Here is an 18,569-nt window from a genome sequence, read left to right on the forward strand (position 1 = left end):
TCTTAATAAATGTTTACTGAATTGAGGTAGAATCAGTTTCCTGTGTTATCTGGAATAGTTTTAGAATTCACCTGCTCTCAAGCAATCTAACTTGAGATGACAATGTTGAGGGTTTCCTCTTCACATGTGGTAAACACCTCTCCACTATCCTAAACTTGCCCAGTAGGGTAAGCCTTTTGCCTCTATCAAAAATGTTTTAACTTCAGAACTTTAAATTCTGAAATTTAACCTTTTTGTTTTCCTGTGTCTACATTCTTAAACGTCCTTTTACCTCTATCTTTTTCTGTAATCTCTGCTCTCTATGTTTTCTTCCTTTAACCACATTGTGACTTCATTTATCTTGCTACCTTTCCTCAATAGCATTATCAGCCTTCTCAACAGCTCAGAAAACTTCTGTGTACGCAAAGGTGCTTTATCAGAAATCCAGGCATGTTCTCTGGACTATAGAGAATACACCTCTTCAGAGAAGCACATTTTATTTTCAATTGCCAGTCTACATAAGCTAGTCTTCTCCTTTACTCCTGCAGACATGGAGATCTCCTGTTCACTCTCAGCTGGACAGAAAACTTTGAATTCTTGATCCTAGTTCTTTTCATTCTCTACTGCTATCTTCTATAAGAACCTCCCTTCTTTCAGGAATCACCCATGGTCCAATTTACATCATAACTCAGACTTTTGCTTTAACATTTTACCTCTGAACTGACTGGTGAGAGAAATGGTTATTAATATGCAAGTATGGGGGAGATTCCCTGTCCTATTTATTTGTTTGAAACTAAGTTGTTCAAGGACATTATTGACTTTGGTCATAAATATAAGCAACTTAGACCATCTTATCTAAGTGAATTCCTGCTGGTAGTATTCTACTCAGGATTAAATGGGAGTAAATTCTTTGTTTGAATTGCCCAAAGCAGGGTGTGACTTCGAAGTAAATTAGATGATCAAAGTCATATCCTCCATCCTTCATTAGAACAGGTCCACCTCTTATTACAATATTCATTCTCCTTCATTAGTTATTAACTCATCAAAGTCACCTCAGGAAAACCCTCTCTTCCAAGTTCTTATCAACACTGAAAAGTTTCCATAAGGCTATTTAGCAACTGAGAGTTTCACTGACCTTTTTTTAGTGATAATATACTAGTATTATTAACAGAATGACTAATTACCCAGAAACTGTGTCTCTTGAATTTTTTAAAAGTCTCACTGGTTACAACTTAGAGTGAAAAATATTTGTATTAAATTAACTCATCTCGCAGCTCCTCCTTTCCCTGCCCCTTCCAAGCCCTGTCCTACCTGCTCTGTCCCATTCATTGTACTTCATTCATTGCCTTATGCTCGATTCATACATATTCTTCTGTCAACAAGCACATCAAAAGCAGCTATTTTATGCATTTATAGTTTCAATTCCTGCTCTGTCTATGACATAGAATAATGAACATTATAATGTATGACAGTTCATTAGTACCTCATACCTATGGCCAGTCACATAGGACTTATGAGAAGCTTTCCTCTGGGATCAGGTATCCTAGTGTATGCACTGTGTATGTCTAGAACATGTTGAGAATAATGGTTATTGTGCTGGGGCAGAGAGGCCTTGTTCACCCTTTGTCTGGCTCCCAACCTCACAATGGGCAACACCACTCATTCCCAAGTTCTTCTTCTTCTTCCCTCCCCCTTCCTCCCCTCACGGTCAGACTGGGCTTTCTTTCTAGTCATTTCTTTTTCTCTGTCACTGGGCAAGCTTTTCTTTTCAAACCCATCAGGGAGAAGGCTATGGGAAGGGATACTGGCTGTATTGAAGTGAGGCAGGCTTGCAGAAAATCATTAGCCTCACTTTCTTCTCCAGAGTCATTCATGTCCTGCGACAAGAAAAAAGTCAAGATAAATGGACAATATTGCAGTGGATGATTTTGATGGTTTTTTCACTTAAATGCAATTCACATGCAAGTGAACACATCTCCCCAGGATGTCATTGGTCCACTTTGAAACTAAAGACAGGCTGAGCCAAGATGGTGGAGTAGAAAGACACACATACACTAACTCTAAACCCACAGCCCATGAAATATCTGTAAAAAAGATCTCCCAACAGATTATGGAGCAGCAGAAGCCACAGAACAATGGAGCAGAGGAGATTTCTGTTCCAAAGAGCCCTGAAAACCTCTTGCAAAAGGTCTGTCATGCTGTGGACCTGGAGCCGAGCCCAACCCTGCGTCGGCCACGTGGCACCAAGAGGAGCGGGATCTGAGCAGGCTTCAGGGATGGAATCTCCAGCAGCTGTGCAGGTCCCTCCACCCATGGTGCTCAAAGGTTAATAAGAGGGTCTTCTCGGCTTGCCGAGAGGGGAGTGGGGTGCCCCCATAACTCAGGCCCCCTCAGGAGGCAACAGCAGAGGCAGCATCAGACAGGAGCTCCCCAAGCAGGCAGGAGCTCGGATCCGTTGTTGAAGGTCTTCACATAAACCCACTGAGGGAACTGAGCCCGTGAGGCGGCCCTGCCCCCACCTGAGCACCTGAACTTAATCTCACACTGAATAGCAGCCCCGCCCCGCCAAAGCCCTGAGGCTGGGAAGCAGCATTTGAATCTCAGATCCCAAGCTCTGGCTGGGCAGATCTGGAGGCAAAGTGGGTGTGAAAAGAATATTCAGAAGTCAAGTCACTGGCTGGGAAAATGCCGAGAAAAAAGGAAAAAAAAAATAAGACTACAGAAGGTTACTTTCTTGGTGAACAGGTATTTCCTCTTTTCCTTTCTGATGAGGAAGAACAATGCTTACCACCAGGAAAAGACACAGAAGTCAAGGCTTCTGTATCCCAGCCCACTCAATGGGCTCAGACAATGGAAGAGCTCAAAAAGGATTTTGAAAATCAAATTAGAGAGGTGGAAGAAAAACTGGGAAGAGAAATGAGAGAGATGCAAGTAAAGCATGAAAAACAAGTAAACACCCTACTAAAGGAGACCCCAAAAAATGCTGAAGAAAATAACACCTTGAAAAATAGGCTAACTCAACTGGCAAAAGAGGTTCAAAAAGCCAATGAGGAGAAGAATGCTTTCAAAAGCAGAATTAGCCAAATGGAAAAGGAGGTTCAAAAGCTCACTGAAGAAAATAGTTCTTTCAAAATTAGAATGGAACAGATGGAGGCCAATGACTTTATGAGAAACCAAGAAATCACAAAACAAAACCAAAAGAGTGAAAAAATGGAATATAATGTGAAATATCTCATTGGAAAAACAACTGACCTGGAAAATAGATCCAGGAGAGACAATTTAAAAATTATGGGACTACCTGAAAGTCATGGTCAAAAAAAGAGCTTAGACATCATCTTTCATGAAATTATCAAGGAAAACTTCCCTAATATTCTAGAACCAGAGGGCAAAATAAGTATTCAAGGAATCCACAGACCACTGCCTAAAAGAGATCCAAAAAGAGAAACTGCTAGGAACATTGTGGCCAAATTCCAGAGTTCCCTGGTCAAGGAGAAAATATTGCAAGCAGCTAGAAAGAAACAATTCAAGTATTGTGGAAATACAATCAGGATAACACGAGATCTAGCAGCTTCTACATTAAGGAATCGAAGGGCGTGGAATAGGGTATTCCAGAAGTCAAAGGAACTAGAACTAAAACCAAGAATCATCTACCCAGCAAAACTGAGTATTATACTTCAGGGGAAAAAATGGTCTTTCAATGAAATAGAGGACTTTCAAGCATTCTTGATGAAAAGACCAGAGCTGAAAAGAAAATTTGACTTTCAAACACAAGAATGAAGAGAAGCACGAAAAGGTAAACAGAAAAGAGAAGTCATAAGGGACTTACTACAGTTGATCTGTTTACATTCCTACATGGAAAGACAATATTTGTAACGCTTGAAACTTTTTGGTATCTGGGTACTGGGTGGGATTACACCACACACACATGCACACACGCACACACACATAGAGACAGAGTGCACAGAGTGAATTGAAGAGGATGGGATCATATCTTAAAAAAATGAAATCAATCATTGAGAGAGAAATATATTGGGAGGAGAAAGGGAGAAATGGAATGGGGAAATTATCTCTCATAAAAGAGGCAAGCAAAAGACTTATTAGTGGAGGGAAAAAGAGGGGAGGTGAGAGAAATACATGAAGTTTACTCTCATCACATTCCACTAAAGGAAGGAACGAAATGCACACTCATTTTGGTATGAAAACCTATCTTACAATACAGGAAAGTGGGGGATGATGGAAGGGAGGGCATGGGGAGGAGGGAGGAATTTGAGGTCAACACTCATGGGCAGGGACAGGATCAAAAGAGAGAATAGAAGTAATGGGGGCCAGGATAGGATGGAGGGAAATATGGTTAGTCTGATACAACACGACTATTATGGAAGCCATTTGCACAACTACACAGATTTGGCCTATATTGAATTGCTTGCCTTCCAAAGGGAAGGGGTGGGGAGGGAGGGAGGAAGAGAAGTTGGAACTCAAAATTTTAGGAACAACTGTCCAATACTGTTCTTGCGACTAGGAAATAAGAAATACAGGTAAAGGGGTATAGCAAGTTATCTGGCCCTACAGGACAAAAGAGAAGATGGAGGCAAGGGCAGAGAGGGATGATAGAAGAGAGAGCACATTGGTGATAGGGGCAATTAGAATGCTCGGTGTTTTGGGGTGGGGGGAGGGGACAAAAGGGGAGAAAATTTGGAATCCAAAATTTTGTGCAAATGAATGTTGAAAGTGAAATAAATAAATATATAAATAAATGAAAGAAAAAAGGAAACTAAAGACAAAGAACTGCTCATGTAATTGAATGCTTTTCTTTAAATCAGGAATGCTATGGCTACCTCACTATTTACTCTGGCTTTTTATAAATCACAGTAAACAAAATTATGCATTTTTATTTGTAGCACATGCTCTGGAGCACATTCTCTCGGCTCCTAGTCACACTGGTAGGGCTTCAGAAGGCAGATACTTATTTATACTCTCAGGATTTTAGGGACCTCTGAAGGACTCTGGGGGCATCACCAGGCTCATTGTAAGCAGTCAATAAATACTGTCTTATTTTCTAACATTACAGCTCATCAGTCCTTCCCAGTGTGCTTATAATAATCCAATGATTAATAGTTGTTACCAGTATATTAGTCATAGTTAGTCAGTTTTTAGAAAGGGACATTGCAGGGCTGGGGAGGTTGAGGCCTTAAGGCCACATGTGGCCCTCCAGGTCTTCAAGTGTGGCCCTTTGAGTGAATCCAAACTTTGTGCAACAAGTAGAGACAGAGAGATAGAGACCGGTAGAGAGCAAGTTATTTTCCCTCTTGGTTTTGTTCTTGGTAAATTAGATTAATAAGACTAAATTAAAAGGAATAATCAAATTAAGAACTAAGGAAATAATATACTTGAATCACTTTACAAACACAGAGTACTAAATAAATATAAGTACTTTTTATTACCTAACAGCCTTAAGTGAGAGTGGGCCCCAGGGCCATGGTTCTTCCCTGTTCTGTGTTGGAAAAATGTTAAAGAGTAGGTTGCCCCAAAGTTTATCTTACGTTGTTTACACTTACCAAATACTAAGTAACCTACTCAAGTAGGACAGGACAGGTGACGAGATTCAGCACCACTCTGCCTTAAACAAGGGAATGAAGATACTTTCATTTACTGATTTCTCAAAAAGCTCCATAGCTGGTTGTATTGGAGTTGGTAATAACTTCTCCCTCCTTTGGTGATCTGTGACCTAGCTACTAAGCAAATGGAGCAGAAAATCTCACAATTCCCTGATCTTTCAGCTGTCTTTGATAACTTTCAGCAGGTAGACCCTTGCAAGTCACATATGTAATAGGTAAATGTGGATTCAATCACAAATACCACCAAACCAATTATCTCCATACAAATATCCTCCTGCTGACACTGTCCTGGCTGCTTAAGGTTAGAGGAAAAGTCTTTTGGTTTTCCCCCTGACAGGAAATTCCCTTTGTGTCTTCTACATATGAAGACACATCAAGAGCTAGAGTAAACATTAAAGATTCCTCTTGAATTGAATTTTAACCTCAGATGCTTATGAACTGAAGGACTCTGGCAAGTCATTTAATAAGTCTTCCTCTATTTCTGTAACTGCTATAGTGGGTCCTTTGTTTCTATTGTGGCATTTGGGGTTTAGTGATTTACCCAGAGTCACACTTGTAGTAAGTGTCAAGTGTCTGAATCCAGATTTGAACTCAGGTCCTTGTGACTCCAGGTTCAATGTTCTATTCACTGTACCACCAAGTTGTTCCCACCCCAAATGAGGTTCTTATTAGCATCTAATTCACAGATTGTCACCAGAGATAATATTTGTAAAGCACATAGCATAGTACTTGGCATATTGTAGGTAGATAATAAATGTTTTTCCATTGTTTCCCTCCTCTTTCTCCAACAACAAGGGACAAGAGGTTGGATATAATACTCTAGCTTTCAAGCTAGAGTTTAGTTCTTGGCTCAGAGTCTTTCTCCTCTGACTCTTCTCCCATACTAAAGAACTTCAGTGTACATGTTTTGTCTCTTCAAATATCTCAAAACCCTGAGTCCTCAGCCTCCCCACTTTTTATAACTCGTTTATTTCTATCTCAGTCAGATGGTTATAGGTATGATATCAAAATTAAACTTAACTGTACCTTTTTCATCATTTCAAAGAAAAATGATTTTTACATTTGAAAATGGTTTATTTTGAATTTAATATTAAACATCAGTTGAAGTCCCTCCTCTACTCCTTCTGCCCAAAATGATCTTACTAAAGTCTGATCATGGAAAGCAGTTTGACTTCCAGGCATTTGAAGCCCTCTCAAATCTGTCTTTCTTTTATATAATTTCCCTTCCTCTAAAGCTCCTTTCCTCTAGGGTTACTTCTGACTTCACCATTACTCCTACTCAGTAAATTCCAGGGTTTAATCAACTCCTTTTTTACATCCAATATCCAATAAAGTCCCTCATTTGTCATTTCAAGCTCATACATAATTAGACCCTTTCTGAGCAAATTATCAGGGTCTGCAATGAAATATAATTGTTCCTCAAGTGAGTAGGAATTGTTTCATTCTTTGTATTTGTGCACTTTGCACCTAGCATAGTGTCTGGTACACAGTATGTACTTCATTAATATTTCTTAACTGACTGATCTTTATTGAATTTCCTGATCCTCTGAAATTCCATCCTTCCCTTGTATTTATACTTTACATATCATTCAACATTACTGTAAATATTATTGTTTTAATTTCATAGATCCAATATTAGTTCTCATTCTGTGACGTCAGTTTTTAATATTTCTATGATATTAGCACTTCACATATCCTTTCCTTCCCTCACCTTCCACCCAATGTCTTATTTCCTCGTGAATGTCTCTGAAGTTGGCAGCTCTGTTATATTGTCCTTTCATTCTTACCATCCCTTCATCAAGCATATACAATGAACCTCTTGTAGATTCTTGAAAATATAGAATTTCTGCCTCCTTCAAAAACAATTTAAATGGTCTGACATGAAAGGGCTAGATAATGTTATCATGAATAGAGTGGAGAATCATTGCCACATTCTCTGAAGTGGTTGACGGTGTTACAACCCTACCATAGAGCAACATCCAGCAGGGAGAAAGAGCATAGCAATGATGTCATGAGAACACCCAAAAAAGCCTGCACTGACAGGGTCAGGAGCTGCTTTCTATGCCTGTGCCCTCTTTATGGTTGCACTTTAGAGACAAGTCCTTATAAACATCTGCTCTTGCAACATATGTCCACTCATGTATTACATCTGTGCGTGGCCACACTTCCCACACATGATTTGTGCATTTGTGGGATACTCTGCTCCAAATTTATGGAGGAAATATTCTTTGCTACTGTTATTATTATTCATTATTCATCAATGCTTTTGTGTGTTGAACTGGCCATATCCCTTTTTTGATTGATGGATAAAAGCACACATATTTATGTGAGCTTATTATCTATTATTTTTGAATACCTTGATTCTTGTGTTGCTAATTTGAGGGGCATATGAGTGAGACCGAGATATTCCAGGCACTACATGTCTACTAAAATGGTAGTTGAATGGGAGATTTTTGACGTTTCTTCTAATTAGAAAATTCTATGATTCTTCAAAGCTTATAGCCTTGAAAGGCTCACAGAGTTGTTATTCTGTGGTTTTAATCACTGTGAATTACAGAGGTCTTAACATCCTGCTTACTTTGTCACAGCTGCTTGTCAGTTATGAGATGACTTGGATATCTGTGGATAGATCAGCTGAATAACCAAGAATAGTCACTATAACCCTAGGATTTTGAAAATAATGACACACAAAGATGGTTGTGATGATGGGAGAGACTGAATAGTTCTTGTTGTACCCTTTTTGAAGGAAAAAGCATCCTACTAAAGGCTCATAGGGAATAAAGCGTATATCTATGAATTCACTTGGACTGTTCCTCAAAATAATTTCCCAAGTGAGAAGTTAACTAGTTCCTAGCTATATACGGCTTTAGGCTTCATTTTAAGTTGTGGGCAGAGATTTTTTCTTCATTTTTTAAAGTCTGAAAGCTACAATTACTATCATTGAATTTAAAATGAAAATTGTTGTTCCACTAGAAGTATTAAATGGTTCTCCTTTGTGCAGTCAGCAGGATTTGGGTTCCATTTGCATGGGGAGGATATATGCATCATTTGTTAAGATACCAGGGTCAATCTCAGAGTTAAGTCCTATCTAATTGATAAGTCCATCTGCTGTCAAATCTATTCTAATGGGAAATTTGCCACTATTGTGCTGGTAAATTCCCTGGAGTTCTCATTTTTCATTTAGCAGTTTTCAAATTTCCTCTCCATTTTGGTCAAACCAGTCTTTGAGAGTATTCTGATCAAGATGAGCAAATACAGTGCTATACACCATTTTCTGACTCAAGAGAAAGAATTGATATTGATTGAATACAGACTGAAGCATGATATTTTTCACTTTCTTTCTCTTATTTACTTTTCTCTCATTTTAATCATCTTGTACAAAATGACTAGTATAGAAATGTTACAGATAATTCTGCATGTATAACCTATATCTGATTGCATGCTGCTTCAGGGAGCGAAGAGGGTAAAGAGAGAGACAGGGATAGAATACGAAACTCAAAATCTTAAATAAAAATGCTAAAATAATTGTCCAGAGGATATTATGAGATTCAATTTAAATTCTGGTCACCATCTGAGTATTTTGGGGGAAGGTGGAGGGGAATCCCTAGTTTTTATATGCAAGGCTTGATCCTTTTCAAACCAAATACCAGTTCCACTATGAATGTCCATAGCAATGAAACTCATTCATCCAAATCAGTCACAAAACAGATATTAGAGAAGATATACATAGGAGGATATAGAGTGTATATGGCGTGAAAGATTTTTTCATCCTGAAAGAAATTAACTCAGCTTAACAAAGAGATTTACAGATCTCACCCAAGGGGAAACTGCCTGAGGATTCCACTGTAGCAAGCTGAGGACATGGATGTCATGGAGATTACCAGCTCTTCTCATGAGTTTCTAGAGTCTCTTATTTCAGAAAGCTAAAATGTGATTGACTTCTTCGATATTGCCCCTTTAAGCTGCAAACAAAAAAACACCCAAAGTGACTTGAAGCTTAAGAGTCTGAAAGAGATTGAAGAAGGCTCCCAATTTAGCCCTACTTTTCGTGAAGGACAGGGCCTCCATTTCCACCATTAAAGGAGTGCCAAGCCAGTGGACTCTGGACCAGGGGTTACATATAAACAATTCTATTGAGATGCAGTGATATTGCCCATTGTCAAACATCTAGTATACAGTGAACCCTAAAATTGCCACTGCTCTTTCCAGTATTTAATACTGCAGAATGAATGAGTGGATGGTCATTGATTACTCACATTACATGTACCAGACCTTTACTAATCTCACAAGCTACAGATGCAGAAAATGAGTTCCACCTCTACTAAGAGAAAAGAACACTCTTATATGAGTAGTGACCAAGGAGGGGTATTTTGGTGAAAGAAGTCACTGGGATGTTGAACACAGTCACAACAATTGGTACAAAAGAGGAGTCTAAAAAAGGTGATAGAAAAAGTTTGAAAAGAGGGAAAGGTTCATGGAAGAGGCGCCTCAGGTGGATCTGGAAGGGAGAGCAGGAATTAAGGAAACAGAAACACAAGGCAGGTAGTTCCAGGCCTAGAGAACAACCTGTGCTAGTGCCGATAAGAAATGGAGGAGACAGAATAGTTTAATCATGTTTTTATACATACACACAGACACACACACACATTCACACATACACATATTTTACTTCATTAGATTATCACCAACTCTCAATACTTACACAGCCCAGCCTTATGTGCACTTGTTTCTTATTTCCCACCATTGCCCAAGAACCTATGCTGGCTGTCTCCTGGATAATGTTGCCCAAATCCTCATAGAAAGTTGTCTTCTTAATTGTTCTCTTTAGTCAGACTTCTTGAGATCAAAAATAGCACAAGGTGTGTGGATTTCGGTAAGGTAGCAAGTCACACGGGGCTCAGTAAAACCTAGTTCAGAGACCAGTGATGTCCAAATTAAGAGTGAACCCAGCACAGGGTCTTCTACATATTTAGCATTTAGTACACATTTGTGCCATTGAATCACAGTTTCCCTGAGATACTTGTATAAATTCCTTAAGTCCAGTGGCCTCTTTGTCTAGGATGCTTTTGTCTGCTTCCCTGCAAATTCTACATTCTTCACTCTTAGTCCTAGCTGAGGTTATTGATTTTCTCCAATTCCCAAATTACTTCTTTTTCTTGGTCCCCATTGTAAATCGAAATTAACTTTTTTTTTCTTTTTAAAGTGTTACCTGGGTTGCCTCTAATGAGAAGTGGTCCACTTAATATATGTTCAAAAAAAGGTATATCAAAGATGACTCTTGGTCTGGCCCATGCAGTGCACTGAGTGACTGGCCACATTACCGATTATGACTGGATTCATATTTTGTTGACTGTGAAAGTGAGATGGACCTCACAAATGAGTTAGAGTCACATAGATGTAGTTTTTTCACCCCCTTCTGTAATGCATGCTTAATTCTTATCTTCACAGACAGAATTTTCATCACAAAGACCTCTTCTCTCATATAAGGAGATTTGTAGGGGTAGCAATTTAATTGGTTTTTGAATTTCAGATTGTGGCAGATCTAGTCTCTGATACTGTCTGAAATGGCAAAGGGAGTTTCTATTGGCTCCCAGTACAGGTGGCGTGGTCAGGAGCTGAGTCTATATACTCCTCTCCTTTTACTGTACATCCCTCATTCAGTGCTCTGGGGTCTTTCAAGACGACTTCATGCTTTCAAGACAGCAATAGGACTAGTGATGTCAGCATGGTCTTAGAGAGACTTCTTACTGCCCAGATGCTGGTATTCCTTTTCTTCAGTTTCGTGGTGACCAACTCTGGTAAGATTTCACTTTGGTTCTTCCCCAGTATCTACACTATTAGGAGTTGGACTGAGGTGGACTGGGTTGCGGGACCTGGGAAAAAATGATCCATCAGAAAGTCCCACTCCAATATTTACCATTTGTTTTGGGGAATGCAAGGAGATCACAATGCCTGAATGTCTTTTTGTTTCTTTTTGGAAGCCTTCCCAATTAGGTATAGAGAGGTATTATTCATCAGAAGAGGTAGTGTTTGGTCGCAGAATTATATTGTAAGGTCAGTACCATCCCAGGAATGGTCTGAGCTTTTATGTGACTCCTAAAATGGCAGATGGTCAAGAAACTAACAAAAGATCCATGACTGAATCATTTTGGCTCACTGAACCTTCTTCTAAAAGACAAAAGGAAATTCCAAACAATTGCCATGTATCAAATTCAGTGTATGAGTATGTGGAAGGAAGGCTTCATACATGAAGCAAGCTAAGAGATGCCTTGATCTAGCCACTCAGTCAATTAGCCAAAAAAGCCTTGAATTGTGACTATGCTAGTCTGGCCTTGGCTGACTAGGTGGGAGATCATTGTTAGTGTGTGACCTGACCTGAAGGTTTTGTATGACTGCTGTGAGCGGGAGAAGAGAAATACAGATATCAGCTACTACAACATCTAAATTCCTTTGCTCCTGTTGCCTATGTCTGAACCCCTGTCTAGGGCTTGTTCTTTTGAGACCTGTGCTAATAAGCTTAACTAAAAGGGCTTACATCCCTCCCTTAACCAAAATAGTTTGCTCCAAGTTAGTTTTGATCTCCTCTCTCTGGAATGTCCCAGCATCTAAGGTACTGCTCAGAACCACCCTCATTTTATAGATGATGCATCTGAGAGTGAGTATGGGCACTTGATGTTTCCCCAGAATGACTGATATGGCTAGAGAGGAGTGGAGCTGGGATCTGGTCAAGGCTCAGGAATCCCTAAACTCCCCTAATTAGCCCCTCATTTTATATTTCCAAAGTGATCTCCTGTAAGTTTCTTGTGAGTGCTTAGAATTTCAGATACTTTTCTATATTGCCAGCATTGTCAAGCCCTGTTCACAGTAGGTGTTCTGTAAGGATGATGTCACCGGTTTCTTTTGTCCTGAGGAACTTACGGACTTCTTTTCCTTCCATAAAACAAACTTGCAGTCATAGTGGAAAAAGAGTGGTTGTAGTCTGGAGACCTTGGTTCTGCTGATAGTAATGTGAGTTTTAGAAAGTTAATTTACCACTTTGAACCTCATTGTTCTCTCCTGTCAAAAAAGCGGTGCTTGGAGGAATTTTCTCCAAGGAGTTTTCCTGCTCTGAAAGGTAAAATATTTCATGACTCTCTCCCACTATCTGTCTTGGCTCTTTACTACTACATTAGCTATGGGATTTACAAAGCAGGCAGTAGATGTATCCAGGAGGCAAGACAGGGTTTAATTCCAGGAAGAATCTATTTAACTAAAATATCTGTAAAGCACCTGCTATGTGTCAACAAAACGATGAAAATATAAAGATACTAGGAGTGGAAAGGAAACATGTACAATGACAAGTAAAGGGAAAATGTATTCAGGGAAGACCCAAAGTAACTGTTTTTGGAGAGAGAAGAGTTCTTAAAATCTGGATGATCAGGAATTCAGCAGGTTTGGGTGACAGAACCTGAGGTAAGATGTGAAGGGATCTGGGAATTCCAAGAGTCATTAGTGGAGATGGAGACCATTCCTAGTATGGGGGACAAACTGGAAAAAGAAAGAGATGGGAGATTGAATACCACGTATGGGAAACGTCAAATAGTCTAGTGTGACTGAAATGCAGACAGAACAAAGAAGAATAATCTGAAATCATTCTAGAAAGTGAAATTGGAACTAGATTGCAAAAGTTTTCAAATGTTAAATGGAGGGGTTTGTATTTTGTTCCAGAGACAAAAAGGGAAAACCAGCTGAGATTTTTGAGCAGAGTAGTGTCAAGGTCAGCATGGCAGCTGTCTAGAGGATGGATTGAAGGCTAAAGACTGGAGGGAGAGAGATCAGTTTAGAAGTTATTGTGATAAGTTGTCTTGCTGCAAGAGTAACAATAGTCTGATTTTTGATATATTTGATTAATATTCAAAGTGCAATTGATAAAACCATTTCCTAAGGTCCATTGTTCATCTACTTTCTAACGATCAAAATGATATCTTTCAAAGAGGTTTCCCAGGGAAACTGGTCCAACTGACGAAATTCTCTCCAACCCAGAGCTATGGTGGCTTAAATCCTTGTGAAGGCTACCTACTATAGGTGACTCCACTATCCTTCAATTCCTTTTCTCCTTTACTTTGCAATCTGCCTTCCAATTTCTTCATTCAGCTGAATCTGCTCTCTGCAAAGCAATTAACTATCTCTTCATTGCTAAATCTAATTGACTTTTCTCAGTTCTCACACTCCACATTTTCTCTCTAGCCACTGATACTGTCAAGCACCATGTTCTTCTTGTTGTTTTCTTCGCCATAGGATTTCATAACACTGATGTTTCCTAGTTCTCCTCCTACCTGTCTGGCATCTCTTCCTCAGCCTCCTCAGGCTGCTCCCACTAATCATTGATATTCTCCCAAAGATGTATCCTGGACTCTCTTCTCTTCACTATGTCACTTGATGATCACATCAGCTCCACTAGGTTAAATGATCATGTCTGTGCAGATAATTTTCAGTGCTGACCTGCAGTCTCACATCTCAATTTCCCTTTTGGACATCTTCAACTAAACGTCCTGTAGACATCTTAAATTTAATATGTCCAAAATTGTTTGTTTAAATATGTTTTATTACCTTCCTCTCCCTCTCTTCTTCTTTAAAGAAAGGTAAATTTTTATGGCCAGAAACTTCCTAGTTAACTTTGGACTTACTAGCTAGATTTCTTCCTTCCTTCATTTCTTTTTTCCTTTCTTTCTTTCCTTCTCTTTTCTCAAATACTGAATCTTAAGCCCATTTCTCTCTGGAGCTCATTGATTGGACTGCTATAGATCGCTGCCCAAGTTGCAATTAATGATTATATTTGGACCTTTCTGGTTCAGAGTGAATGTCAGTAGTAAGTATTTTTCTTTTGACCAACCACCTGAGGGGCTTCCCCTCCCAGTCTGGTCATATTTTTTTAAATTAATGGGGCCATTCCTTTACTCACTTCTTTTTTTAAGTTCTTTATTTATTTTTAGTTTTCAACACTCATTCCCACAAAATTTTGAGTTCCAAATTTTCTCCCCTCCCTCCCCTCACCGTAATGCCTTACATTCTGATTACATTTCCTTCAGTATGATCTCCCTTCTATCACACCCCTCCCTTCTTTATCCCCATCTTCTATCTTTTCTTGTAGGACAAGATAGATTTCCATAACCATTACTTGTTTTTCTTATTTCCCAGTTATATGTAAAAACAATTCTCAATATTCGTTCCTAAAACTTTGAGTTCCAACTTCTCTACCTTCCTCCCTTCTCACCCATCCCACTGAGAAGGCAAGCAATTCAATATAGGCTATGTATATGTAGCTTTGCAAAAGACTTCCATAATAGTCACATTGTGGAAGACTAACTATATTTCCCTCCATCCTATCCTGCCCCCCATTTATTTTATACTCTCTTTTGATCTTGTCCCTCCCCAACAGCATTTACTTCTAATTACTCCCTCCTCCCATTTGCCCTCCCTTCTATCATCACTTCAGTTGTCTTCTTCTCCCCTACTTTCCTGTAGTATAAGATAGATTTTCATAGCAAATTGAGTGAGCACGTTATTCCCTTAGTAAGTCAAATGTTAAGAGAGTAAGCTTCAGTTTTTCCCTCTCACCTCTTCCCTTTTCTCCTTCATTGAAAAGGATTTTTCTTGCCTCTTTTATGAGAGACAATTTGCCCCATTCCACATCTCCCTTTCTCCTCCCAACATATTCCTCTCTCTTCCACTACTGAAAAAACCTTAGCCTAAAAAGCTCAAGGTCTTTCACAGAAAAGTTGGACATCTGCAGTCATCTTGATGAATATTTGGCTACTGGACACAGAAGAACATGGGTCTGCTGATCTTGCACAGCCCAACCTTTCTCAAATCAAAATCAACTGTAAGTCATGTCTTCATTTCCCTGATATCATGATCCTCTTTGAAAAGGAAGGACAAAAACAACAACAACCTGTCCTGACTTGTGACCTCACATCTCCAATTCCTTATTGGAAATATTGAACTAGATGTCCTGTAGACATGTGGAATTTAATGTGTCCAAAACTGAGTTTATTATTTCTCCCTAAACGTTCTCGTCTTTGTAAGTTGCCTATTGCTGTGGAGGTCACCACCGTTCTCCCAGAGTCACTTAGACCTAAGTATCATCCTCAGCTTTTCACTTTCTTTTGCCCTGTAATATGTTACCAGTTGCCAAGTCCTACAGATACTACTTTTCTAACATCTCTCCTCCATACCCCCTTCTTTTTCTTTTGCTAAGATTGGTGTGGGCGCACATTACTTAATGCCTGGACCATTGCAAGAGACTTCTGGTTGGTCACTCTGTTTCAAGTCTCCATTCCAGTCCGTCTTCCACTCAGCTCTTATATTTATCTTCCTAAAGCACAAGTCTGACCATATTATCTCCCAACCCCAAATAATGCCTTGAGTGGCTTCACACCTCAAGGATAAAATATCAAATTCTCTGTCATTCAAAGCTCTTCATATCCCAGCTGTCTCCTAGCTTTCTAGCCTTTTAATACTTTACTTCCCTCCACATACTGTGCAATCCAGTGACATTAATCTCTGGTGTTCTTGGTAAAAGACACTCAACGATTTCACTGTGTATTTTCAATGGTTTTCCCTATACCTATAATTCCATCCCTCCTCATCTCTATCTCTTGTCTTCCCTGGCGTTATTCAGGACCCAGCTAAAATCCTAATGCCTACACAGGAACCTCTTGTTACCCACCTCCTTAATGCTCGTGCTGTCCCTCTATTGATTTTCTTCAATTTATCTCTTTTAATTAACATTTTATTTTTCCCAATTAAACATTAATTTTTTAAACTCATTTTTTTTTTTTACGATTTTGAGTTCAAAATTCTCTCCCACCCTCTCTTTTCTCCCCCATCATTCAGAAGGTAAACAGTTTGATAAAGGTCATACATATGCACTTATACAAGAAACATTTCAATGGAAGTCATTATTGTGAAAGAAAACACAGAAAGAAAACCCCAAAAAAACAAAGTAAAATATCACTATTCTTTGATATGCATTCAGATTACATCTGTTCTTTCTCTGGACATGGACAGTGTTTTTTAACATTGGTACTTCAGAATTATCTTAAATCCTTATATTGGTGGGAACAGACAAGGCATTCACAGTTGATCACTATAGTATTATTGTTACTGTATATAGCATTCTCCTGGTTTTACTCACTTCACTTAGCATCAGTTCGTGTAATTTTTTCCAAGTTTTCCTGAAAGCATTCTGCTCATTATTTCTTACAGTAAAATAGTTAGCATTTGCTAACCATAATATACCACAACTTGTTCAGTCATTCCCCAATTGGTGGGTATTCTTTCAATTTCCAATACTTTGCTACCACAAAAACAGCTGCTAAATATATTTTTGTGTAAATAGGTCCTTCTTCCTTTGATTTCTTTCACATACAGATTCATTAGTGTTATTGCTGGATCAAATGGTGTGCATGGTTTTATAACCCTGTGGGCATAGTTCCATATTGCTCTCCAGAATGGCTGGATCAATTCCCAAATCCCACAATACATTAATGCTCCAAATTTCTCACATTTCCTCCAACATCTACCATTTTTCTTTTCTGTCATATTAGCCAATATGATAGGTATGAGATGGGACCTCAGAGTTGTTTTAATTTGCATTTCTATGATCAATAATGATTTATAGAACATCTTCATATAAGTATAGACAGCTTTGACTTCTTCATCTGAAAACTCTCTCTTGATATCCTTTGACAATTTATCATTTATTAAAGACCTTGCATTATTAAAAATTTTATCAATTTTCTATATATTTGGGAAACTTTATCAGAGAAACTTGCTATATACTTTTTCCTGTTTTCACTCTTCCTTTTAATATTGACTGCATTGTTTTTGCATGTGGAAAAAAATTTTTTAAATTTAATATAATTAAATTTGACCATTTTATATCCCATAATGCTCTTTATTACATATTTCATTATGTAATTACATTCTATAATGCTCTCCACATCTTGGTTGGTAATAAATTCTTCTCTTCTCCAAAGATCTGACAGAGAAATTATTCCGTATTCCCCTAATTTGCTTATGAAATCACCCTTTATGTCTAAATAGTATATCTCTTTTGACTTTATTTTGCTATAGTGGACAATACATAGTTTCTGCTAAACTCCTTTTAAGTTTTTCCAGCAGCTTTGACAACACTAGTGATTTCTTGTTTCAAAGGTCTGGATATTAGTGTTTGACACACGAAAGATTACTATGGTCACCTACTACTACGTAGGTTTTATTTAATTTATTCCACTGATCCATCACTCTTTTTATTAGCCAGTACCAGATTGTTTTGATGATTGCTACTTTGCAATACAGCTCAAGATCTAGTATGGCTTGATCACCTCTTTCACATTTTTTTCCCATTAATTTCCTTTTTATTCTTGACCTTTAGTTCTTCCAGACGAATTTTATCACTTTTTGTAGTCTCAAAAATATTTTTGGTAGTTTGATTGGTATGGTACTGTATAAGTAAACTAGTTTAGGCATAATTGTCATTTTATTATTTTTTTTCATCCTACCCATGAGCAAGTAATTTTATCCCAGTTGTTTAAGTCTGACTTTATTTGTGTGGTATGTGTTTTGTAACCATGTTCGTATAGTTCTTGGATTTCTCTTGGCAGGTGGACTCCCAAGTTCTTGATATTACCTGCCATTATTTTAAATGAGATTTCTTCTTCCATCTTTTGCTGCTGGACTTTATTAGTAATATATAGAAATACTGATAATTTATGTGGATTTATTTTATATCCTGCAACTTTGCTTAAGTTTTAATTATTTCAAGTATTATTTTTAGTTGACTCTACAGGATTCTCCAAGTATATAATGATGTCATCTGCAATGATTGATGATTGTGTTTCCTCATTGCCCCTTTTATTCCTTCAGTTTCTTTTCTTGCTTATTACTTATTGCTATAAGTAGCATTTCTGTTACCATGTTGAATAATACTGT

General features: G+C 38.4%; 1 protein-coding gene across 1 annotated transcript in view; it reads left to right on the plus strand.

Annotated features, from left to right (window-relative positions):
* The first annotated feature begins 11,319 nt into the window (after window positions 1-11,319).
* The window catches only part of LOC140522734 (antigen WC1.1-like), a 70,291-nt gene continuing 63,041 nt past the window's right edge, over window positions 11,320-18,569 (plus strand). Inside the window, exon 1 of the mRNA XM_072638033.1 lies at window positions 11,320-11,392. Within this exon, the coding sequence (XP_072494134.1) occupies window positions 11,320-11,392 (73 nt within the window). The remainder of the gene's footprint in view (window positions 11,393-18,569) is intronic.

The sequence above is a fragment of the Notamacropus eugenii genome, chromosome 2 (genome assembly GCF_028372415.1).
Source record: "Notamacropus eugenii isolate mMacEug1 chromosome 2, mMacEug1.pri_v2, whole genome shotgun sequence".
NCBI classification, from domain to species: domain Eukaryota; kingdom Metazoa; phylum Chordata; class Mammalia; order Diprotodontia; family Macropodidae; genus Notamacropus; species Notamacropus eugenii.